Raw genomic sequence first — 23,675 nt, forward strand, 5'->3', positions numbered from 1 at the left:
CCTGCCCCTTTTCCCCCCTCCCTCCCCCTTTTCACGCCTCCCTACCCCTTTTCCCCCCTCTCTCCCCCTTTTCCCCCCTCCCTCCCCCCTTTCCTCCCTATCTGTACTCCCTCAGGTGCTGCGCACTGGAGTTCCACCCTCACAACGACAGCATTGTGGTGAGTGGCGACAAGAAGGGCGCTCTGGCCGTCTGGAACTTCGACCAGGTACGTCTGTATGTGTGTCCGTACGTGAGCCTGGGTGATATAGAAGAAAAGTGAGCACCGCCTCTCTGTCTGCCTTGTGTGTCTGTCTGTGTGTGTGTGTGTGTGTTACAGTGGGTGCGCTCTTGTTCCCAAACCTTTGCTTCCCAGCAGGGGCGTACGGACGGACGGACAAACACGTATCCTGCTTTTCCCCCCCTCTCGTGGTTCGTCTTTCCCCCCTCGCCCCTTTCTTCCTTACTTCTGGCTTATCACTCTACCCAACCTTGGCATCGGCTTCACTCGTTCGTGGTTCGTCTTCCCCCTCTCCCCCCCCGTCGTACACCTCCATCCCCTCCTGCATCTCTCTTCGTGTCTACCTGTACCTATGGTCTGGTGCACCCACCCCCTCACCCCCTCCTCCTTTTCCTGCCACAGGTTCATGACCGTACAGTGTACGACACCGTACATTCCTGTCTTACGAACTCCATCCGCTTCCTGCCCTGGCTGGACTCCATGTCCGTGGTGACGGCCTCCTCGGACGGCACCTCCAAGCTGGTGGACTTGGAGACGGGCGACTGGAGGCCGCTGCTGGACCTCAACCCTGGGGGCTGGGTGCAGGTGTGTATGCGTGTGTGTATGGGGGGGAAGGGGGAGGGGGGGGGAGATGGGGGGGGGATAGGTGGGGGAGAGGAGGGGAGAGAGGAGCAGGAGGGAGAACGTCGGCCAGATATATATGTGTGGGCGTCGTCTTTAAGGACGTGTCCGTATGTATGTAATGTGTGGTGCATTTAGAAGGAGATGTGTTGTGCGATGTGTTTTTAGGAGGAGGGGAACTACCGCAGGGAGGGGGGAAAACACCATCAAGACGCGGCCATTGAAGGCTGCTGCTGTAAGCGGGTGTGGCAGTGCGCCGAGTGTGTGGATGAGCTTACGAGGTGTCGTTTTGCTTTACGTAAAACAGGCGGACACGCCGGGAGCGGGGCGATTATCGCCGCACACATGCACACATACACACACGCACACACACATACACACGCGCGCGCAGGGGTACGTTGCCGGGGTGGTCAGTGGTCTCATCAGCTAGCGGTACATTGCTTCAAGAAAGGAACCGTCACCCAACCCCTCAACCCCCCACGGGTCAGGGGACTCGGCCTCTGGCTCCCAACTCGTTTCAGTTACGAGACCGGTTCTTCAGTCAGCTGCTCGGCAGCTTCCTCCCTCCCGCATATCGAGGCTCTGCCCACTCAACCACCCACCCCCCGATCCTAACAGTCCACCCCAATCGCAACAGTCCACCCCAATCGCAACCCCCCGGACGGCGTGGATCCCTCTTTCGCTCTCTTCTTACTAGGGGGGGCCCTGGCACATGATCTACGGCTGCGATGCCAGCCCCGCCCTGGGTGTCGTGCTGGTGGGCGACAGCAACGGCTGCGTTCACCTTCTGGACCCACGGACCCGCGGGTCGGTTTGCTCCCTTCAGCTGCACCGCAAGGGCAACAAGGTCGTCTCCGTCCACATGCACCCGCTGCACCCGCCGCTCGTACTAACCGCCGGCAACGACCACTCCGCGAGGATATTCGACATCCGGGAGCTATCCTCGGCGCCGTCAGCGGCGGCGGCGGTGGCAGGCACGCCGCCGCAGCCTCCGGCGGCGGCGGCTGCAGCCGCTGCTGCAGCGGCCCGTATCGCCGTTGCGGGCGGCATTCTGTCTGCGTCACCGGCGGCGGCGGCGGCGGCAGGGTGCGAGCCCGCTGGGGCCTCGACCCGGGCAGGCAGGCGTGGCGGCGGCAACGGAGGAGGACGCGGCGGCGGCGGCGGAGGCGGTGCCACCGCTGGCAGCAGCAAGAAGAAGGGCGGCTCTCCGACCATGTGCAGTGGCAGCGGTCCGGGTGCCCATGCCGAGCTGGTGGTGATGCCGCACCCCCGGGTGGTCAACTCGGCGTACTTCAGGTACGACCTGCCGTACCAGCAACATCACCACTAAAACTATCACCACCACCACCTGCACTTGCGGAACGACGCCACCATGTTTTTTCATCCGGGGGTATCGCGGGCGCTGATGTCCTTCCCAGTGCTGCGGCAACAGCTTGCATGCTATCCAAGGAGCCCTTTCCCGCCTTCTTGCCGTACATTCGTAGATACGTACATACGTATCTCCCCTGAGGGATCTCTTCACACCTACACATTCTCAGTGGGTTTCGTCACCGCCCCCTCCGCTTCCCCCCCCCCGGTATCGCTTCCTCCCTCTCCCCACAACTCTTCCCCCCAGCCCGCACACTGGCCGCCGTATCCTAACGACCTGCCAGGATAACCGTCTGCGGGTGTGGGACTACGCGCCGTACGGCTGCAACGGTCCTGCCGACCGAGAGATCGTACACTCGCACGATTTCAACCGCTACCTGACGCCGTTTCGCGGGGAGTGGGACCCCAAGGACCTCACGGAGTCCGTGTTCGTGGTGGGCAGGTCGGTTGGGGGTTGGCGGTTGGACGTTGATGCACGTGCAGGGTGGGGATGGAGGTGTGGGTGCTTAAGGGGGGGCCGCAGGGGGTTGTCCCTGTAAACCGTCTCCATCCCCACCGGGAGCCGGCAGCTCACAGCTTTTGCATTCTTCCATGTACTGCAGCAACCTGCCTCTTTTCGAAACCGCCGCCTCCCTGGCCCCGTTACCTAAGAACTGTTGCGACTTGGGGCGTCGTCAGTTACCTTTTTGTCAAGGCTGCCTATTTTCTCACCCCCTTCTTATCTGCGCCATTCGCCAGTGGTTTGTCTTACCCCCCCTTCCCCTTTTCCCCCCTTCCACACATACATACACACACATACACGCATACACGCATACATACATACACACATTCACACATACACACACAGGTACATTTCAGAGGACTTCGGCGGTGTCGCCCTGCACCCAGTGGATGTGTTGTCGGCCAGCGACGGGGGGCTGCTGAGACAGCTGACAGACGCCAACCTGACAACAATATCGCCAGTAAATAAGGCCCACCCGAGAAGGTACGGCATGGTACGGTACGGTACGGTTTAGGGGGCACACACGAAGTATTTGATGACCGGACCGCTGGTGAATGTGGGTGGGTGGTTGACTTGCTGGGGGTTCTCTTCCCCAACACACATACACATACACACATAGACAACCCGTTCCCCTCTTTCCCCCTAACATACATACATACATATACACACAAACGGACCAGGCACCTGATTGTGTCGGGCAGCAGCCGCTCTCTGTATCTGTGGGCGCCGGTCAAAGGGGAGGAAGAACAAGGGCAAGAGGAGGAGGAGGAGCGGACAACAGCGGCAGCGGCGGCGGCGGCAGGGTCCCGGAGCGGCGGCAATGGTGGTGGCGGCGGTGGTGGTGGTGGTCTGGTAAGGGGGGCCCCTCGCGCCTCCCGGACATTTGTCAGTTTCGATGCCGATCCTGGGGGGGCCTGTGGCAAGAAGATGACGAAGAAGCGCAAGAAGGGGGATGTGAAGGGCGGCAAGGCGGTGGACGAGGATGAGGATGACGATTGATGCAAGACCGAGGAAGCGGATAAAGCTGCAGGGGCGCTGCGGCCGGCACTTGCTGGTGCTTTTGCGGCCACCGCTGCTGCTGCTGCTGCTGCTGCTGTAGTTAACGTTTTATAATTGTAATTTTCTGTTGACACTGACCTTTTGTATGTTGCACCTACTGCGGCGGCGGCTCTGTCTCTTGCCTGTAGCTATGTCTGTAGCTATGTCTGTAGCTATGTGGGTTTCTTTCCCCCGGAAGGTTTAGTCCATTCATTAAGACGCGCCCGGATCACCGAGGCGGTGGTGACCCTCTTCCCTCGGTTTCCTGTTTTTGTGGGGTGATGCTCCCCTGGCGGGCGGAAGGAGGGGAAGACTGCAACGCATGTGGGAATTGCTAACGTTCTGTCACTGTGTGTTAGTGGACCCTGGATCTCACATAGCAGCTAGGACGTTGGGGAACAGCGGAGTGCACGCACATGCTGTTGATTGCGCTGTTCCGGGCATTGACGAACACGCTTCTCACATGAACATGCTTCAGAATGAACTGAACAAGTTGGGTGTCGGCTTCAAGGAAGCCGGAAAAAGGGCGGGGCCCCTCTGCATCCGTACAGGCCGGTAGCAAGGGTGGCAAGGGTGACAATTGATGGGTAGTGTCAACGCGGTGGGAGATATGCTTTGTTGCAGCAGTGCTGATGGTGTGAGAGCTAAGCTTGCACCGGCGGAATCGTCAGCACCGCCTGCGGGCTCCACGCGAATCGCATCCATTCCGGGTGCATGCCGCATGGACAGTGCGGCAGACCGCAAGTCGGAATGCCCGTGCGGGCAAATGGTAACGAAAGCTGGGTGAATTTCGGTGCTGTCTGTGATGTTTATCCCCGAAGCGCCAGCGGCCTCAGCAATCTGCCCCACAGCCGCGGGGTTCATCGGGGCACACCGCAAGTCTCAGGAGGCCCCGTGCATTGGCCAAAGTAAATGTACAAACAAGGAGCTTGTGTATTTCATAGAGAAATGAAAGCAAATTATGTTGGCCTGCTGGTGGCAAGTCGGATTGCCCATGCCGGCAAATGGTAACACAAGCTGGGTGTTCGAGTTATCATACGCCGTCATCTCAGAATTCCATTGTGAGATACGCGGCAGCTTTTGGGATGAAATTTAGCGCGAGAGGCGTTGATGTGGCTTTTGAGGTCGGTGAATGGAGGCAGCTAAACTTTTTTGTGCTCATACGGTCTTTGTTAGCTACATGCGAGATACCTTGCAATAGAGAATGCTGTATAGTACCGATAACGCGTTTCAGCCGGGTGAAATATTCTGTTTGGTCCGTTACACACTCAAGGCCTGGGAGTTCGAGTTATCATACGCCGTCATCTAAGAATTCAAATATGAGATACGCGGTACCTTTTGAGATGAAATTTAGCGCGAGAGGCGTTGATGTGACTTTGGCCTCGGTCAATTGAGGCAGCCAAACTTGTTTGTGCTCATACGATTTTTGTTGGCTACATGCGAGATACCTTGCAATAGAGAATGCTGTATAGTACCTATAACGCGTTTCAGCCGGGCGAGATATTATGTTTGGTCCGTTACACACACACACACACACACACACACACACACACGGACATGGGCAATCCTACAGGTCGGGGCCCCCCTGGGCGCTTCGCGCTGGGGCCCCGCCCAAAAATAGTAAAAATCGTACTTTTGGTGGTTCAGCGTGGGCGACTACTGCTGTGTGCTGCGCCGCACCGTACAGCTTGGTCTCGGAGCCGTTGCTGGATGTTGCGGCCCTAAGTAAAATCTCCGTCCGAGTTCGGCGTCTTTCTCTTTCGTTACGTGTGGGAACCAGCTGGTGCGTGTGGAAATCACTTGCATATGCATATCCGTGTGTGGAAGAGGGCGAAAGAGGGTGTGGGTGCAGTTTAAGTGTTGTTAAGCACGTAGGGACGTGGCTGTCTTAGGTTGTGCCGGGGTTAGTTGAAAGACATTGGTGGGTGTGTCGATGCGTCGAACTCAAACACAAGCGGGTTGCGTGCGAGTAGCGCTCGTCGCACGTGAAGCATGAGCTTCACGTAACGAGGGGTGTTGTGTGCGTTGTGTTTTTGACATGGCGGAAACATGCAACGCCTATGGGTGTGTGGGATATGTGGCTATTGGGTTTAACTCGGACGAACTGAAGTGGAGGGTGGGGGTGCAGGATGGGGAGGATGGAAGGCAAGGGGAAGGGAGGACGCAGCGGTTGATGAGAGACAGCGGGGAAGGAGGACGGAGGGACCGCCTGGGGGGGGGGAGGTAGTTGGGGTGTGTGGGAAGCTCCCTGGGAAGGGAGCAGCCGGTACGCCTCGCCACCATCCGGTCATCCAGTTGAGGGGTCAATCTGCTGGTGGTGCTGCTGCTAAGGGGGCCGGAAAACCGGGGGTGTATATGTGTATGTATATATGTATGTGTGATGTGCGATTTGCGTCATAACGAAGCCAGCTTGATGTCTTGATGCGGTGCGATACTAGTGTGTGTTTGTATGTGCTCTTTCTGCAATGAGGACTGATTTTCTTCTGCACTGCAGTTTAGGACTGTACGACTGTACGGCTGCCATCGGAGAGCGAGCACCTGCTGTACGTCGCTGGGATGAGTTCGACCTGCTCTGTGTCATATGTGGGCATCACGACGGAGGATCGTACCCTGTATGGGTATCGGGGTTCCCCGCGGCTCGCGTGAATATCGCTTCTCGTTGCCCCACAAGGCCTCATCGCGGCGCCCAGAGTCAATAAGGGTTTCCGCCATCTGCTGTTCGGAAACAGACAATGGCGCCAGGGGGACCTTCCCACCGAGACCAGCGAGCAGGAGCTCCTAACTTGGCACAATGCGTGGGCGATGACGATTGCACACGTGTGTGTACTACAAAGCTTCTGTTGCAAAATACATCGCAATGCATGCTTTACTCGAGACTGACGTGCGGCAAGCAGGAAGGCGAGTAGCTAGGTGGGTAGGTAGTGCCAGCAGCTTAGCTAGCTAGCTAGCTTGTAAGAGGCGTTTACACGACCTAACCTAGTAATGGCCCTCCGGCTGACCACCTGATTTGCAAAAGTATGTCCAAGCCGCCACTTTACACCCGCCGCTGCTAAACACCAACTCTGTGGTCAACAACGTCGTTAAACTCTTCGAGGGAGAGGAACTCCCAAACCAACAGTATTAATGGTAAGGCTAAACGTCAGCTCGTGCACCGTGGCGTGCGTGTATGGGCGGTGCTAAAGGACTAGATAGACATAGATACGTACGTACATACATACCTAATACGTGTACTCAGATATATGCATGTTTATGCAGATTGCATTAATCTGCAACCAGTGGTCGCGTGGCCTAATGGATAAGGCATCGCCCTCCGGTCTAACGCTCGGGAATCAGGCGGGGATTGTGGGTTCGAGTCCCATCGTGATCGACTGCATGGATACTTTTTCGAAATCATACCGAAGTCGGATGGCGTGAACGGATTAGGGTGCCCCTCTAGCAGAGGAGATCAGGGAACTGCCTCGGGTAGGGGGGCCGCTGGTGAAGCTATACAACCCTGTAACAACATACATATGTACATACATAATTGCCCTGCTTGGCACGAAACAGTACTGATAATGTACGACAAGACAAAACAAGAGTCATTGATGAAGAATGAGGATACCCGCAATAGGGTACAAGACATTAGTCAGCCTTAGAACCTTCCATCTCAAGCCATAAACACACAGTATCCTGCCAATCGACATGAATTGTAAGCATTGTTCCAGGCTTAGCTTGATTCCTAGGAAGGGAAATGCTCATGCACTTGTACATTTGCTTGGCTTCCTGCTAGAGCGCATACCCCGGTCAGCATCTCCTGCAAGCGATTTCGGAGGTTACTTGGCCCTCAAAAGACGACGCTTTGATAGATATGTTTGATCCGCTCGACCTACCGGCGGCCGCTCATTATGATTCCCATGCACGTATGATGCGTGGGCAGGGTGTTCATATCTTTACCATGTGGCGGACCCTGCCTTCCCCAGTATTTCGGTGCGCCCTCATCTAGTCACCCTAGCTAGCTTCCCAGTGGATCGCTCAGGTTCAGCACCCACCATCGGCATCCAACGGAATCTGCCGGATCGACGGCCCCTCAACTCCATTCCTGGTCAGCTCGCAGGTCTACTTTATCCCAGGTCACCACTGTCCATCGACTAGGGGCACTATTACCTTCCACCATCGGAAGGATTTTCGACCCGGACAAGTCTCATTCTCGGAGCCTCCGGGGGGATCAGTGTGTGCAACAACAAGCAGGGCAAAATTGACACGACCCAGGTTCGAACTGGGGACCTCCTGTGTGTGAGACAGATGTGATAACCAACTACACCATCGTGTCACGCTATGTCCAAAATGGCAGTCATACTATCTACCTATGGCTATACGTAAGCCCAATGGGCACATTGCATGGTCATATCCTGATGAATGAATGAATGAATACATAAAGCGAACGTCTCCTCCTCACACATTATCGGTCAATCCCCAGATCGATGGGCATGTCGTATATACATGGCACGCAGCTGCTGCTGCGGCTGCTGCTGTGGCCTTCACGCCACCAGCAAAAGAACACAAAAAAGGAGGTATCCATCGACTTAGTATGGTAACCCGCGTAAACAGGTAAAGCAATGCCACCTGACCTTTTTCTTTATGCTTTTGAAATCGCAGTGAACAAAAGCGTCGCGGAGTCTGTGAACCGACGTCTGCGACCCTGATGAGTGACCGGCGGAAGCATTCCCGCTCCCACCGGCAGCATCCGGCTCCCGAATCCTCCTCCTCCTCCTTCTCTGGCGGCCGTGGCGGCGACAGAACCGGTTGATGCCGCCAGCTGCTGCAGATCAGTGGACAACTTCATGCCGGCGACTGTCGCTACCCCACAAGCAGCCTCTTGCTGCTGTCGCAGTGATGTGAGCGGTCTGTGCCTGTGTCGGTGTAACTGCAGTAGCTGCGGCTTTGTGGGGACGAGTGACTTCTGGCGACCACGGGGTTCAACGTAGCTATGAGGAATACTCGGGACGAGCGGCAGCGCCAAGTATGCGGTGGCAGTGACAGCGGCTCCGTCACCCCTGGCACCGCTCTTGCGCCAGGCGGGCCCTATTACCGGCACAGCGGCTGCGTCGCATTGTCCCGCTCCCAGTTGCGGTAACCGAGTCGCTGAGGAGGCGCCGTCTCCACCGTTGCTAGTCCAGGCCGTAAGCACGTGCGGTACGCGGGATTGGGTCTTGGAGCATGAGGAATGAAGTGGCGGTAGCAGCAACGCCTGGGCATGGCATGAGGCTGAAGGTAGGAGTGGCACACCGTTGAGGACCAGCGGCTCGTCGTCTGGGCAGGGATTAATGGTAGTGGTGATGAGGGTGGCGGCGACGGGTTTAGCAGGGCTGCCCCGGGCCAGATCAGGATGCGTATGGGAAGAGTAGGACGGTGCTCCTCGAATGAGCCCCGGCAGAAGGCTGCCGAGGCAACGGCCGGAGATGCTGCCGCCTCCGGCCGATACCCCATTTGGTTGCTGCTGCTCTTTTTGGTGACGGCGCTGTGGAGGGGCGCGCGCCTCTTGGAGGTTGAACAAGACTGTTGGATGCAGCAAGCGTCGGGTCTGGGGCTGGTAACTGAGTAGCCGTTGAGCGATTTCATCAGAGCTGAATGGCGAATCGCAAATTTGGTCATCGTTGCGTGGGATGTTGGCGACGGAGTGGAGCCGATTAACAACCTTGTCGGCGGGCATGTCTGAATCGCTGTCGCCGTCGCCTGGAGCCGACGACCATTGCCGGGATCTGGGCTTGCTGTTGGGAATAAACCTGGTCAGCTTCACCTTGATGGCATGTGGCTTGCTAGCTGCGACGGCCAACATCTCTCTAAGGGCGGCATCTTCATCCTTGTGTGCCTGGAATGGGAAGGACTGCTCAAGCTGTGCAAGGAGTGTAACAGATCGCTCGTATTCCTCAGATAGTTCCAAAAGGATTTTTTTGCAATCCATGTTGAAAGATACACGGTCGTGTGTGCGCTTGCTTAAAACGGCCCAATTGAAACTTTCTGACAGCCACGGACGCGTCAAAACCACGTGCTGAGTTCAAATTTTCGCCAAGAATGCAAATTGTGCTGTCAACCTGTAGTTTCCCGGAAAGCCATTAGACCATTGTAGACTGTAGTAATCAAAGTCAAAAAGTAAAATTTAGCACAGTCAACTGTCAGTTAATCGATCGTGTATAAAATGGATTACATAGCAGGCACCTGGGCAAAATCTCGTACCTTGCTTCATGGCAAACACATGCAAGTCCGTCGAAAACACATGAGCCACCGACGTTCATTTAGGCGCTTCGGTGCTAGGGCCGCGCTCACAAACCCGCCTAAAACAGAGGCATGAGGTTAAGTGAGAGAAGATTCTGAAGTTCGTGGAGAGCGGATACTGTGTGCGCCTTCGAGTTAGCTGCATACGGTACTGTGCGGTACGAAAACATCTTTACTCGCTGCGTTTTTAAGTCCACTGCGGCTCTCATCACTTACGCTTTTATGCTGTGAAAGCATTGGAATTGCCGACTGAATTGATTGCAATTCTTTGCATGACACATCCTTACAAATGTAGCCATGAAGAGTTTGGGCAGTCAACTCTGTTACTTCACGTTCCCTTGACCACATGTTGGACTTTCTCAGAACCTGTGGCCAAGGCCCACTAAAAAGCCCATGCCAGACGCTACGGCAAACTTTAGCCAATGGCCACCCACCACTTCTCCATCGGCAACGCAACTTAGGGCGCATTTCCAGAAGGATTAAGGGCAGGGATTAGGGCACGGAAGTCCTTGGTACGAGCTTACCACATAGTTTTGTTCCATAAGGGAACCAAGGGTTGGAAAGGCGAGGTAAGTTTGCCAATAACTTAGCCGTTTGAGCAAGTATCGATGGAGGACAGAGGGTTAATCCCTGGCCTTAATCCCCACTGGAAATACACCCTTGCTAGAGAAAAACTATTAGAAGTATCCAGCTCTTACCCACATCATCACCACGCCCTATCATCGCCATAGAGCCTGCCACATGCTAAGCCAATCTCAAGTCCACGGCCATTACCAAGGCTGACTTCCAACACAAGTACAACTTTCGTGGCCCACGTTGCTTTCCACACACGTTGCTTCCCCAAGCGCAACGCGGCACGTGAACATCCTGATTGCTAAAATACGGTCAACCCATACTTGGGCCTTTGCAACGCATCAATCGGCACTCCCCCTCACGAGAACGCACAGCCGCTGCCACCAACACCTTCATCCTCCTTCCAACATCACTTCTTGCATACCGAGACAAATTCGCGCAAAGGAGCAGCAGTGCCGCAGGCAAAAGACCAAACTGGCCGGTCTTGTCAGACCCAGAAAGGGACGCCCAATGCAATGTCCGTGACCATCCGTGTCCGTGCTTGCGCCTATTAGGGCACCGCTGCCTAGCAATTCGCGCCGTCGCTGCCGCCACCATTATCGTGCACCTCCGGCGGCAGGAACGCCACATTGACCCCGTTCCTTCCCGCCAGGGCGCTCCTCAACACCCAGTTGGCTGCCCGATACACATCCAGTCGACCCCCCCGGCGACTGCGCCAGTTGTGTCGGGCCGCGAGGGCCTCACACAGGGCCAGAGGGGTCCAGTCCTCATCGCGCCACTCCTGGCGGTTGAGGTTGTTGCGGCGGTTGGTTCGGTTGGCGAGGGAAAACGGGTATGCAAGGGGATCAGGGAAAGGGAGTTAAGGACGGAAACGTCTGGGCCTTGGCGCCAACTAAATGCAAACGGACGGGCCCCGGGATTGAAGTGAGCTCGTATTGCCACTCATACACACGGGGTCTCGGGGGACACCCTGTGCGGCGGCGAAGGGATCGGTCTCGGCTTGCCACGTGCGCATGCCCTGTCCTGCACGGCTGCCACGTCTGATGCCGTACCTGTTGTTGCTGTTCTCGCTGAGCGCGCGCATACGAGCCTTTCGCCCCCTCCTCCTCCCCCTCCTGCTCCTCGTCCTCCCTGACGGGCCTCAGACCCAGGGTGCGGTGCAGCCTGGGCCACACCCGCTCAGCCAGGTACCTCACCACCGCGTAGGGGTCGCGACACCGGGCGATGGGGTAGCTGCCGAACAGCACCTGACCGCCGCCAGAGGGACGGGGGAAGGGGCACGACCAAATGGAAAAAGGTGCGTCTAGGGGCCTGTACGTCCGTATGTCTGTACGTATGTAGGTGCTCATACATGCCCGCACCGACCCCAACGGAGGGGGTGTACGGAACGAAGAAGAGGGGTTAGGAGAGATGTTCGGGGCTGGCACAGAGGCTGGGGCTGCACCCGTCCGACAGCGTCCCATGACACTCGCAACCCACAAGAGCGCACACAGTGGTTTTCCCTCTTGACACGTACCCCGATTTTCCCCTGTCCTCTCTCCTCATTCCCCCCTGCCCCCGTTCCCACCTGCATGTACAGAGACACGTCCAGGCGAGGAAACACCAATCCAGGGCAGTCGCAAAGCATCAAGCTGCGGGGCGGGCGGGGTAGAGGACAGGGGGCAGGGGGGAGGATGTGGGGGAGACACAAGCGCGCAGCGGGTCAGAGGTTGGAGCCGGGCGCGCGGGACGTATCTCGAACACACAGCAGTGAGGATGGCGGCTTTAGGCCATCCTAACGGCGCGAGGGAAACCAAGGGCGCACTCCGCGCCCTGAACAGAACCATCCAGAACCTCTTCACAACGACTGGAAGGGGATCAGGCGCAGGGTATTACGCAAGGCATTCACTCCCACACCCCAATCACCACCTTGCAAATCTAAATCCCTAAAACTCGCCACTTGCGACCCACCTGGGGCACATCATGTGCGTCTGATAGTGCTTGGTCCTGCCCGGGTGGCTGGACACCGCCACCCTCTTGGCCCCCAACAGGGCGTTCATGGTGCTGCTCTTGCCTACGTTGGGCTCCCCGACAACGCACACCACCACGGGCCGGCGGCGGCCGCGACGGTCGCGACCGCCGCGCGAGCCGTGACCGCCCCAGACAGCCTTCGCGCCTCCACCGCCGTCGGTGTGGCGGCCGCTGCCGCCGTCACCGTCGCCTGTTCCTTGTGCTTCTTCTTCACCTCCATCGTCTTTCTCCTCGTCCAGGAAGCCCTCCTTATCTTCGTCCGCCACCAGCTGGTCAAAGGCCGCGTTGTCATTGTCCGCCTCCGCCTCCGCCTCCCCCTCCTCCTCCTCCACCTCTTCGTCATCCTTCATTCCGTCGTCATTGTCGTTGTTGTTGTTGTTGTTGGTGGTGGTGGTGGTGGTGGTAGTGGTGGTAGTGGTGATAGTGGTGGTAATGGCAGCAGCAGCACCGACGGCCGGTGCTCCGCCACCACCACCACCACCGCCGCCGCCGCCACCTCCCGCCCTCCCGTGCATGCGCTGGTTCCGTTTCCGCTGCACTGCCCCCTTCTTCCTGGCCTTGTTGCCCTGAGGCCAGTCCAGGGCGGGTGCGCCGCATTGCAATCCAGGTTCTCAGGCTCCGTCCGGGGCCTTATCCAGGAGGCTTTTACTCCCCTCAGTCAGTCACCCACTCACACCCTGCAGGGCGCATCGTTCCTTCACCCACGTACCTTGAGTTCCCAATCGTCTGCAGCATCGTCCTCCCCGTCCACACCGGACGCGGCTCCGGTTTCCCCTTCCGCTGCCGCCCCGGATGTCGGCGCCGCACCGGTGTCGGGACCCTGCAGGAACGGCCCAGCCAGCCGCTGCGGTTGCGGCTGCGGCAATGTTCCTGCTGGTGGTGCTGCTGGTGCTTCTGCTGCTGGTGGTGGTGGTTGAGGGCGGTCCCGCTTACTGTGCGTGTTGCGGGCCTTGGACGCCGCCAGAATTTCGTCCCGACTCATTTGGATCACCTCCGCAACCTGGGACGAGCATCGACGTTCTTGTGGATGGTAACATGGACAGTGTATCAGCGCGTGCAGGTTTGTGTGCGCGCGCGTGTGTGTTTGTGTGTGTGTGTATGTGTATGTGCGGGGACCTACGAGGTGAGGGAGTGAGAGTCTTGCGCAGTGGATGCTTCGGGCAAGCAGCTGCAGGTTATACGCGTGCACTTGCAGGGCTGGGCTGAAGGATATGCTATGCAGGTGTACTACTGCTACTACTATCACTACTACTACTTCTACTGCTGCTGCTGCTGTTACTACTGCTTTTGCCGGCACTGCTTTCGATGATGAGAAAGCATGCACGACCATTGGGCAGGCCAAGAGCTTGTAGCTCTCAACTCCGAGCTTCTCGCCCCGACGGACGACCCTGCTGAGGGGACCCGCTGGGTCAGACCGCCGCCGTACCTTGAGCCGCTTGCCATCTCGTGTCACGACGCTGTCCAGTACGGCATCCATGATGGCCTCCGCCGCCCCCCGGCCGCCAGCTGCCGAGGCGCTGCTGGCAACCACCTGCAACACACCAAACCCAACCACCCTAACCACCAACTGCTGCGGCTGAAAGCTGGAGAAGAAGATACTTGACCCGGCGTGGGGAGAACGGGGCTATGGGGACAGAGAGAGTACGCACATACACACACATACATACAGAAGTTGCTCTCGTGCGCCATCCGCCCGCTATTTCCCCTCCTCGCAGCTCAGTTCCAGCAACCACGCACGCACACATGTTCCTCTTTTTCTCAAGGAGTCGTTTTTCATACAACAAGGTTACATGCACCGCCACACACCCCTATGGAGCCGCGCCAGGTTGGGCACCCTACTGCTAACTGAACAGTAGGAGCCATACAGGCTCCCCCTCCTCGCACACATACACACACACACACACCGGAGGAATACACCCTCCCCCTCTCCCTCACCCTCAGGCCTGGGTAGCGCCCCTCGAAGAAGCGCCGCCACTGCCCCACACATGAGGCAGGAACCAGGTCGCACTTGTTCAGAACCAGTAGCGCCGGGATGCCGTGATCCGCTATCACGTGATGTGCCTGCCGTTCATACAACCGTCGTACAGACATGCACAACATGCGTGTTTACGTTGCCATGCGAGAAACATCCAGAGCGCAGCACAGCACGGCATTGTCGTACCCGTCCCAAACCCTTTTCCCCCCTCCCTCACCCCCCCTCACTCTCACCAGCGCGTCCGAGAAGTGCAGGAGGGGATTCCTGGCATCCACAATCATAACGGCCACATCCGACCTCTCCAGCACCCGCCAGAGCTGCCGCCAAAAGTCCAGTTTGGGCTCAAAAAAGCTGATGCGGGAGGGGCTGGGGACAGGGACCATGAGGGGCAGGCAACGAAGGACAGAACGGGGGACAGGGGGCGCAGGGGGCCCGCAGGGTCAAGGGAGGGGAAGGCAAGTCCGGAGGGGACGCGAGGCCGAGGATCCGGATCTGCGTGTAGTCTGTCAAGAAGGGAGTGGGTGGAGAAATGCAAACTGCTGGGTGTGATGGTGGTGTGCGGGCTGCACTCTCGCGGGGTCCGTTCGCGCGGTCCTTGTCCATGGGACGTTTGGTCAGCCCTGTTCAGCTGCCTTTACCCCTGCCCAGCTCTCCAGCCTTTCAAGACATCTGATCCCCCCTGGCGGCCGCCGCACACCCCGCATGGCGGGCCCTACGCGAACATGGGAATGAATCATGTGTGTGCTGTTTTTTCAGCGCCTTGCCTTGACTTCAAAGCTCGCTAGCACCGCCACCATTATCACCATCACTACCACCGTCCCGCCACTCCCTCCCCCCAACCTACCTGTCCACAGACGAGTACATCCGATCCACCCAGGACTGAAAGCTGCGCTCCTCCAGACGATGAAGCTGATCGGCGTTGCGAACCTGGGAACGGCAACACGAATACATCCATCACCACCACCGCCGCCTGCTGGTGAACCAGTACGATAAAACTACGAAGGCCCGTTATCAGGTCTGTGTGTGTCTGTATGTCTGTATGTTTGTATGTATGTGTGCAGCAATTTATGAGCATAAGCCCACCGAGCCCACACAGCAGCTTCGTCAGCTAGTAGCTGACGACGTTGACGAGGGCGGGGTAGCTCACCACTCCCCGCCAGTGCGGCCTCGTGGGCATCCCCAGCCGCCGGCCCTCCGCCGTGAAGCCGACCTCGTCCTCCCGCACGCGGGGCAGCCGCATGGCCGCCAAATCGTCACCACACACCGCCCGGATGCCTGAGGTGAGGCGAGGCAAGGCGAGGCGAGGGAAGGGCAAAAATCAAACATCTCTCTCCTAAATCAAACATCTTATTCGTAGACAAAACAGCTTGTACATTTTCTTAAAGTGTTTAAAGAGCTTAATATATAGGTATTATACCATTAAAAGTAATATGGCTCAGATGACGGCATATCATAGATGATAACCACGGTGCTGATGGTGGTGGTGATGGTGATAATCACGATGATGACCCCCCCCTTCCCCCCCAATACACACACGCCCTCCGTACTCACTCCCCGGCACATCCCCCCGGGGCAGCTCCACCATCGGAACATAGCAAAGCGGCTTGTCATCGGGAACGGCACGGCCGCCGCCACCGCGCTGAGGCTGACGTGGCTGCATGACCGTACAAGCCGCGTCACCGCCGCCGCCGCCACTTCCACCTTGACCGCCCTCCGCCTCCTCCTTCTCGGCTTCGTCCTCGTCCTCGTCTTCCTCCTCGTCCTCGTCCTCGCCGCTTAAAGCTTCCTGACGGGTAACATCACGGCGGCTACCAACATCAGCGTCGGCAGGCACACGCTGGCCCCGCGCTGGATATCGCTGGTGTTGTTGCTGCTGGCCACGGTGTATTTGCCCGCGTTGATCCGCGCCCATCGAGACCGGCCGCCTACCGCTGCCAGCCTTGCTGCGCTGGGGCCGCTCCTGCGCCTCGTCCTCTTCCCCCTTAACGCTTCCATTCGCGTCCACCTGGCCCCAATCGCTATCCGCGTCGTCGTCGCCATCATCCGCCTGGTTGCGTTTTTGTTCCCGCTTCCATTTGAGGTATTCCTTCTTAGCTTTGGCGCTAAGGTTGGCGCCGGGGGGCTTCTTCCATGCAGGCGCAGCTGCCGTGCCGGCGCTCGCGGCTTTCTTCTTGCCGCCACCGGCGCCCCCACCGTTACCGCGTCCCTTATCCATGCTGGGTGAGCACGGATGCCTGAGGGGAGGGGTTGACAGGAGTAAGATGCAGCACAGTAAACGACAGTACAGTAAACTGCAGTAACCCCGACCAGTCGGAGGGCGGTAAACGATTGAGAGATGGAGTGCGTCAGATCCTGGGCTGCGCGGAGAGCGCCATGACTGGCAGGCACCCGCGGCATGTGAAAAGTATGACGTTGCATGCGCGGGCAGGTGCGAGTTCTGGCTAAGCATGGAAAGGCATGGCTACGGCCACAGTGTACGATGTAACTGTTGGGCAAAACATCCAAATAGGAGGTGCACCATAGCTGTGCATGGACTTACCACGTGCTTACCGGCTTGGATGACAGCGGCGGGCGTATCAACCCAGCGGTAGCTTCTCGACGAAAGCCGTTACAGCAACTGTATTACGGAACTTACTTTGAAGTGCCACTAAAAGCACTTGCAGTTCTGCGTGGTTACTTACAGAAATCTTTGCAGTTGGATTTCAGGTTGATAATTCCCTTTCGTCGAGTACCAGAATGCAACCAAGTTCACGGAACGAAAGCAGAGAGAGTACCTGCCTCTAAACCTTGTCAGCTTGTGTAGAATGTAAATCTACGCCTAAATCCTGCCACCATCATGTTTCTTGTGGGCCAAGGAAGGACGACAGGGGTTCGGCAGCGAGGGGTACTGGAGGCCCGTAGGTCAAGGTGCCACATTAAGAGTGCCTTCCAGATTGCACAAGGAGCGGTAATCGAGCTACATTCCAGAGGGAAGAGCAACGGTCCTCGATTTTCAGGAGCTGCGTGAAATGCTCGTCCAATAGCAGCTCCGAAAACAACAGACCACAGACCAAAGATGTCCATCGCTGGGATGATGTCAATTGTGAACTTATAAAGATGCCGCTACAATCTCCATTACTATCTGAATCCGCATGCCGAGTAAAATGCTCAAGGCCCTTTGCAAGCAGGTCGGGTGGAAAACTCCCCAAAGAGTCTTGCGAACAATTGTGTAGCACGTTGACAAGTAGATGTGATCATATAATGTTAATCAAAGTGTTTAGTGAATCCTGTGCATTCCTGCAGGTATCGGCCAGGCCGGTGCTTGATGGTCCTGGCACAGGCTAACAGTACCCAAAACTTCTGTAAACGCGATGAGAGGTCCCAGGGATCAGTTTCTAGACGTCACTTGCTGGCGACTCTTGGCAGCGTCTGCGTGGGCCTCTCGTCGAGCGCACCGTCGCGTGCTGCTGGAGCCGATGGCGTCCCAGCACCCATCGGACCGCCGGTGAGCATCTCATCGGAGTGTGTGCCGCAAACTAGTGCACTGGTAGCTTTCCCCTATCAAGGAACCGGTCCGCTGCTCACAGGAGGGCGTGGCTACTCTTATCGGCACAGGAGACGTGGAGGTACTGACGTCCCAAGAGAAACTGGTGAGCAACCAAAACGCGACATCGGACTGCTAAGTTCTGCCAGTGTGGGGGCTGGCACGCCCGCTGCCTGGCATGTGCGGTCTGTGTTTTCAACAACTTGAATGTGGATTTGGCTCTGCTGTCTGTCGTGGTGCTTCCAGGTCCTCAGTCTGAACCGCCGTATCCAGACTCAGAACCGGGTGCCTGGAGAATTCCCGGGTTTTATTCGCGAGGGTTTCGATGTCAAGGTTGTCGGTGATGGGTACACTGTGGCTCCATCCGGGTAAGTGACATTGCGGCGCCAGGGCCTCCGCATCAAGTTTTGCACGTTTTCGGATTTGCCAGAGCCCGGCTTTGCTTGCCATCACATTCCGTCGAGGATTCTATCCTATTCCCCCTGTAAACAGCATGAAATGATCCCAGCAGGCTCGAAGGAAAGCAAAATAAAACCTGCTGCGCGGTTTTAGAAAGCACTCTATTTCCCCCCTCCTATGGGCCGGATGTGTTGTTACGGGTTTGGACGTCCTCGAGCATAACAGCTTTGCTACTTGCACAAGATCCAATTTTCGGGATCACTTCCTGTCAGTAGTACGCCAGGAGCGTCCTAAGTTCTACGTGTCTTGTTTCTTGGCCCTTCTGATTGCAGCTTGATTTACAAGGACTTTGAGGAGGGTCAGGGAACCCTTCCGACTGACGGCCAGGAAGTAGTCTTCAACTATACGGTGAGGTGCTGCACGCGGGGGTTGCAGCCGTAGGGAATGATGGGAGTCCGAAGGGCCTTTCCACGTGTCGGGTTGTGTGCGAAGACACAGGTGAGGGCGGTCTGGTGTCTCAGGGACGAGCTCATGTGCGGTGCTTTTCTTGCATGTATTGCTGTGGACATTCAGGGTTACAACGAGTCGGGCAGCGTGATCGATACATCGTTCCGTCAAGGACGCCCAGCACAGACACGCCTCGGTGTAGGAGGCATGATCCCAGGTTAGTATAATCCGTTCTAGGCTGCACCATTGCCACCGTCATATGCCAATCAAGTCGCCACGTGGTCACGAACCCATTATAATGTGAAGGGGAATGCTAACGAATCGCAGGCTTCGAGGAGGGAATTAAAACCATGAAGGCGGGCGGTAAGCGCAGAATCATCGTGCCGCCTGCGTTGGGGCCACCAGTTGGCCCATCAACTTTCTTCAGCGCCAAGCAGTGCGAGGTGGGCATTCATAACAAACCTGGAAAGCTCTCTTGCATGGTCTGATTCCCTTTCAAATTTATCCAAAAGACACGTCGACCAGGAATTACAACACAGGCACCGTACCCTACCCACAGGTATTCGATGTTGAGCTGATCGCCGTGCGGACCTGCACTCGGCGACAGGTCATGATGTTCTCGGATCTGGTTTGCGAGTGACAAGCCTATGCATTTAGTCCGCTGGTCCAAGCTGCCATCCCACCACTGGTCCCGTCCTCCGGGGAGCTGTGGACCCCAATTTCCCACAGCTCCTCAGTGCTGTGATTTCTGTAACCGTCAGGTCCCACAGGCCATCATCACGACATTGCCAAGTATGTAGGCACACTTCGCCACATCCCCGCGGTTGGCCGCTAGAGGTGAATAATCAGCGCACTATGTAAAAACCCACAATATGACTGAACGTTTCTAGCATCCAGCCCAGTCAAAAGTCTTAGGTCAAAAGTCCATTTCGTCTGTAAAGCCAACAGAGTCAGTTGTTCACACGTCAACAACTTCCACAATGCATACATATGCTAATTACTAGTTTAAGCAGTCGCCAATGTAAACATCCGTAAAGCGTCCGGTCTCCCTGTCAACAAATAGTTCATTCCGCTGCCGCAGCCTCCTCCCCGGTCGAGGTATTGGTCTTGCCCTTAGCCTTCATGTAGCTTTCCAACTCCTTGTCCAAGTAGCTCTTGCCGTGCTCCGGGTCTTTAAGCATATAGCTCTCCAGCTCTGCATCGAGCTCTGCCTGGGTCTTGGGCTTCCCTCCATCGCGACCTCCTCGGCCGCCTCGGCCTCCGCGACCACCGCGGCGACCGGGTGAACTACCGCCACGCCCGCGCGGAGCTGGGCCGCGACCGCCTCTCCCGCCCGGCTGCTGGCCGCCCTTCTGGACCCCACCACGCGGGCCAGTCGCAGGGCGCGCACCCCGGCCGCCGCGTTGAGCAACTCTTGAATTGTTATTTTGGGGGCCACGACCGGCACCGCGGTTGACAATGCGCCCTCCACGCCTGCCGCCGTTAGCCATAGGGTCTCAGATCCCTAACACGTTGAAAAATACGTCTCTCAAGCGTCTTGAATGCAAGGTAGGGCTGATGATATCGGTTACGGTAATATATACATAACCTTTGCGGATAACAACCCGGTCAAGAAGTTTTCTACGCAATGCTGTACGGAAATTGTCCTTAAATGGTTGCAGCATAGCAGGACACTCCCTCTAAGGGTTGCAGATTGAGAATCTCAAAGCAACTTGCCTCGTTGTACCACTAAAAAGTTACCTCACGCAACAAGTTACGAAAATCAGTAACGTGAGGGGTCAGCTGAAGCCAGCTGTACTGTGTTAGCCTTTGTATAAATATTACTTGCTGCCAGTCCAAATAAGATTTTTTTGTGTGGCGGGAGCCCATTCTTCGGCACTTGCTTACCGGTACCGCCTATCCTATCGCTCGAAATGAGGCGCATATTCGGGGCCAAGAAACCCGCAGCACCCGTGCCGACCCTTGATGAAACCAACGAACGACTAAGCACACGGGGCGATAAGTGGGTTCAGTGCGTAGTGGGGTGCCAGCTTCTGTCATGTTCCCCGCAAGACCCTTGGCGCACCTGAACATACCCCGCCTTCCATGTCATGGCTACTTCCTTCTATGTCCAACTTCCCTGACGCATCACCATTTCTTGTTGCTGTTGAGCAGGACAGATGAGAAAATCAGGGCACTTGATGAGCAGCTAGCAAAATATAAAGAGCAGATCAAAAAGACGCGTCCAGGGCCGGCGCAAGATGCAATCAAAAGGCGCGCGCTGCAGGTGCGACGGTCGTGGAAAAGGTGTGCCGGGGTGGGGCCCGTCTTTAGCTGCGAGTCAGCTTTATCGCTACAGAAGACAACACCTGTATCACACGACGGGCATGCGTCCCAAGGCAATAATTGCCCGCTTCCTCCGATACTTACTCATCATCAGGACAGCTTCCGGGCTTCTAGCCAACGCCCGCCGGCGTCAGCGCAAACCCCCACCAGCCTCACCCATGTCCGCCTGAGCCTTCTCCACCCGCTCTCCTCCTAGGCGTCATGGGTCCGTAGCACTGGCCTGCTGCCGGCTATACGACAGCCCGAAGCAGTAGTGCGCTTGCCGCCGCTGCCCTTTTCCTCGGGGTGCAAGCTCAGATGCCGTTCGGTGCTACCCTCTGCTATTCCCCCCTTTTGACGTGCAAGGCACGAGCTGCGACACACACCCGCCTGCCAGACATGCACTGCACTGCGCTGTTTCCCTGGGCATGTTTTCGCATCCCGGGGTGACGACACCCCGGGGGTGGTGTAAACGCAATCGGAAACCCGCAGCACCCGGCTCCATCCTTTTCATGCACATCCGCATTGTGCACACGTACAGATAACATGATTTTTTAGATGCAACTGACCTCACGCCCCCACCATTGAAGCCATTCAGGCATTTAAAATGCCTTGTCTCGGGACTCAGTGTTGCAGCTAAGAAATACACACGCGTACATGGCACGTGACGGATCTGGGTGCCGGCCTCCCCGCCGATTGCTCCGCTCCTTCTCCACCACCGCTGCCGCGGCCGCCGCCGCGCTCTCGACCTGCAGGTCCTAAAGCAACGGAAGCTGTACGAGAGCCAGCGTGAGCAGTTGTACCAGCAACAGTACAACATCGAGCAGACGAGGTTTACGGTAGACTCCGTCAAGGACACCGTGTCGTCGGTACAGGCACTCAAGGCCGCGTCCAAAGAGATGAAGACCGCATTCAAGAAGAACAAGGAGCTGGATATCAGCTATATTGAAAACATGCAGGACGAGATGTTCGACATGATGGTGGGTGGGTGGGTTGCCGATCCAAAAGGGGCAGGGTGAGTGGGCGGGTGGCCAGGGGCTAAAAAGCGCCAAACCGAATGATGATGATGATTTCCGTTAGAGCACAAAACACAAAAACAGTAGCAAAATACAAAATTAGTAGCTTGGAGCGGAAGAAGGCCGGGGCGTAGTAACGCACTCCCTTCTCGGTGTTCGAATGTTCGTGTTTTAGGTGTCAAGTGTGTCTTGTGTCAGTTCGTGATAGAATGTAGACGCGATCCGTGTGTATTCACGCACCTCTGCGTAACCGTAATCCCGTGTTACCCAGGACATGGCCAACGAGATCAACGAGGCGATGGGCCGCTCGTACGCCATCCCGGACGATGTGGATGAGAGCGACCTGATGGCGGAGCTGGATGCCCTGGAGGCCGACCTGGCAGTGGAGTCCGCGGGCAAGGAGGGGCCTAGCTACCTGCAGGTGCATGGGAGTCTAGGCTGGGATGGGATGGGGTGGGGTGGGCTGGGAGGGGTGGGGTGGGGTGGGGTGGGGTGGGATGGGGTGGGCTGGGAGGGGTGGGGTGGGCTGGGAGGGGAGGGGAGGGGAGGGGTGGGGTGGGGTGGGGTGGGTTCACCGGGAGCTGGCTGGTGGTGTGTGCGGGGGGGGGGAGTGCGTCCCGAGTGTTGGTGGATTGAGGAAAGGAAGTAGCACTGCAGGTTGATGGTTGTGTGTGGGAGGGGATTGTTGGGGTGGGATGCTTCGTGTTCCCCACACCCCGGGTGGTGGTGCCGCGGGTAGCGCCTGTTGTCCCCATCGGGGCATCGCTCGTCTTTTCCCTCTTAACCCTCATCGTTGGCAACGTGTCTGTTTCCGGCATTTTTCTATCCCGTTTGGCAACCCATCCCATCCTCATGTGCAGGAGCCGGATCTGGACCTGCCGGCGGTACCCAACAAGGAGCAAGAGCAGGCCCAGACTGCGGAGCCTCTGCGCACGTGACACGAGATAGAGGTGACACGTGACGAGCCAGGAACGGAGTCATAGCGGCGTTAGGACGGAGGAGGCAGAGCCTGGCTGATACCCTAAGGTCTCACTGCTCTGCACAGTGGTGCGTCAGCGGCAGGTTGGGAAAGGTCCCCAGCCCTAGGGTTGGGCGCCAAGAAAAGATTGGATCGATAGAAACAAGATCTGTGTTGGTGTTGGTGGAGGCGGCGGCGCTGGAACTGAGCTGCTTGGGCCACCAGCCCCTAACTTGTGCGTGTTCGAATGCACGACGTCTGCGGCCCTGTAATCAACAAGTTAGGGGCTGGTGGCCCAAGCGGCTCAGTTACGGGGTTACGGCGGTTGCTTTTTGACAGTAATCAAGTAGTTTACGATAAAGGCTGATAGGTGATATTGCTGAAAGTTGCTGCGCAACTGCGTGTGCTTTGCTGCCAGTGTGGAAGTGGGTGGGTCCGATCTGACCCGGGCAGTACGGCGCCGCTCCTTGT

At 57.2% G+C, this 23,675-nt stretch overlaps 4 protein-coding genes across 4 annotated transcripts in view; 3 read left to right on the forward strand and 1 right to left on the reverse strand.

Annotated features, from left to right (window-relative positions):
* Nucleotides 1-3,192, forward strand: part of VOLCADRAFT_117128 (uncharacterized protein) — a gene marked incomplete at both ends in the record, with an annotated part of 5,798 nt that extends 2,606 nt beyond the window's left edge. Inside the window, 7 exons of the mRNA XM_002949139.1 lie at nucleotides 116-206; nucleotides 621-803; nucleotides 1,537-1,596; nucleotides 1,666-1,925; nucleotides 1,962-2,135; nucleotides 2,455-2,649; nucleotides 3,055-3,192. Of these exons, the coding sequence (XP_002949185.1) occupies nucleotides 116-206; nucleotides 621-803; nucleotides 1,537-1,596; nucleotides 1,666-1,925; nucleotides 1,962-2,135; nucleotides 2,455-2,649; nucleotides 3,055-3,192 (1,101 nt within the window). The remainder of the gene's footprint in view (nucleotides 1-115; nucleotides 207-620; nucleotides 804-1,536; nucleotides 1,597-1,665; nucleotides 1,926-1,961; nucleotides 2,136-2,454; nucleotides 2,650-3,054) is intronic.
* An 8,552-nt stretch (nucleotides 3,193-11,744) lies between these two features.
* VOLCADRAFT_47891 (uncharacterized protein) lies at nucleotides 11,745-12,635 on the reverse strand (the record flags this gene model as incomplete). Its single annotated transcript, XM_002949267.1, has 3 exons — nucleotides 11,745-11,819; nucleotides 12,140-12,203; nucleotides 12,523-12,635. Coding segments are annotated over 3 exons (252 nt in total), but the record flags the coding sequence as incomplete, so codon positions are not given.
* A 5,065-nt stretch (nucleotides 12,636-17,700) lies between these two features.
* Nucleotides 17,701-20,505, forward strand: VOLCADRAFT_120742 (uncharacterized protein; the record flags this gene model as incomplete). Its single annotated transcript, XM_002949140.1, has 8 exons — nucleotides 17,701-17,724; nucleotides 17,877-18,041; nucleotides 18,124-18,186; nucleotides 18,327-18,448; nucleotides 18,812-18,887; nucleotides 19,053-19,143; nucleotides 19,254-19,369; nucleotides 19,486-20,505. 8 exons carry the CDS (start codon nucleotides 17,701-17,703, stop codon nucleotides 19,564-19,566), a joined length of 738 nt encoding a protein of 245 aa, XP_002949186.1. The 3' UTR covers nucleotides 19,567-20,505.
* A 334-nt stretch (nucleotides 20,506-20,839) lies between these two features.
* On the forward strand, nucleotides 20,840-22,245 carry VOLCADRAFT_117132 (uncharacterized protein; the record flags this gene model as incomplete). The annotated part of the gene is made up of 3 exons (XM_002949141.1): nucleotides 20,840-20,928; nucleotides 21,081-21,192; nucleotides 21,986-22,245. Coding segments are annotated over 3 exons (461 nt in total), but the record flags the coding sequence as incomplete, so codon positions are not given.
* Nucleotides 22,246-23,675: the final 1,430 nt, after the last annotated feature.

The sequence above is a fragment of the Volvox carteri genome (assembly GCF_000143455.1).
Source record: "Volvox carteri f. nagariensis unplaced genomic scaffold VOLCAscaffold_13, whole genome shotgun sequence".
Classification (NCBI taxonomy): domain Eukaryota; kingdom Viridiplantae; phylum Chlorophyta; class Chlorophyceae; order Chlamydomonadales; family Volvocaceae; genus Volvox; species Volvox carteri.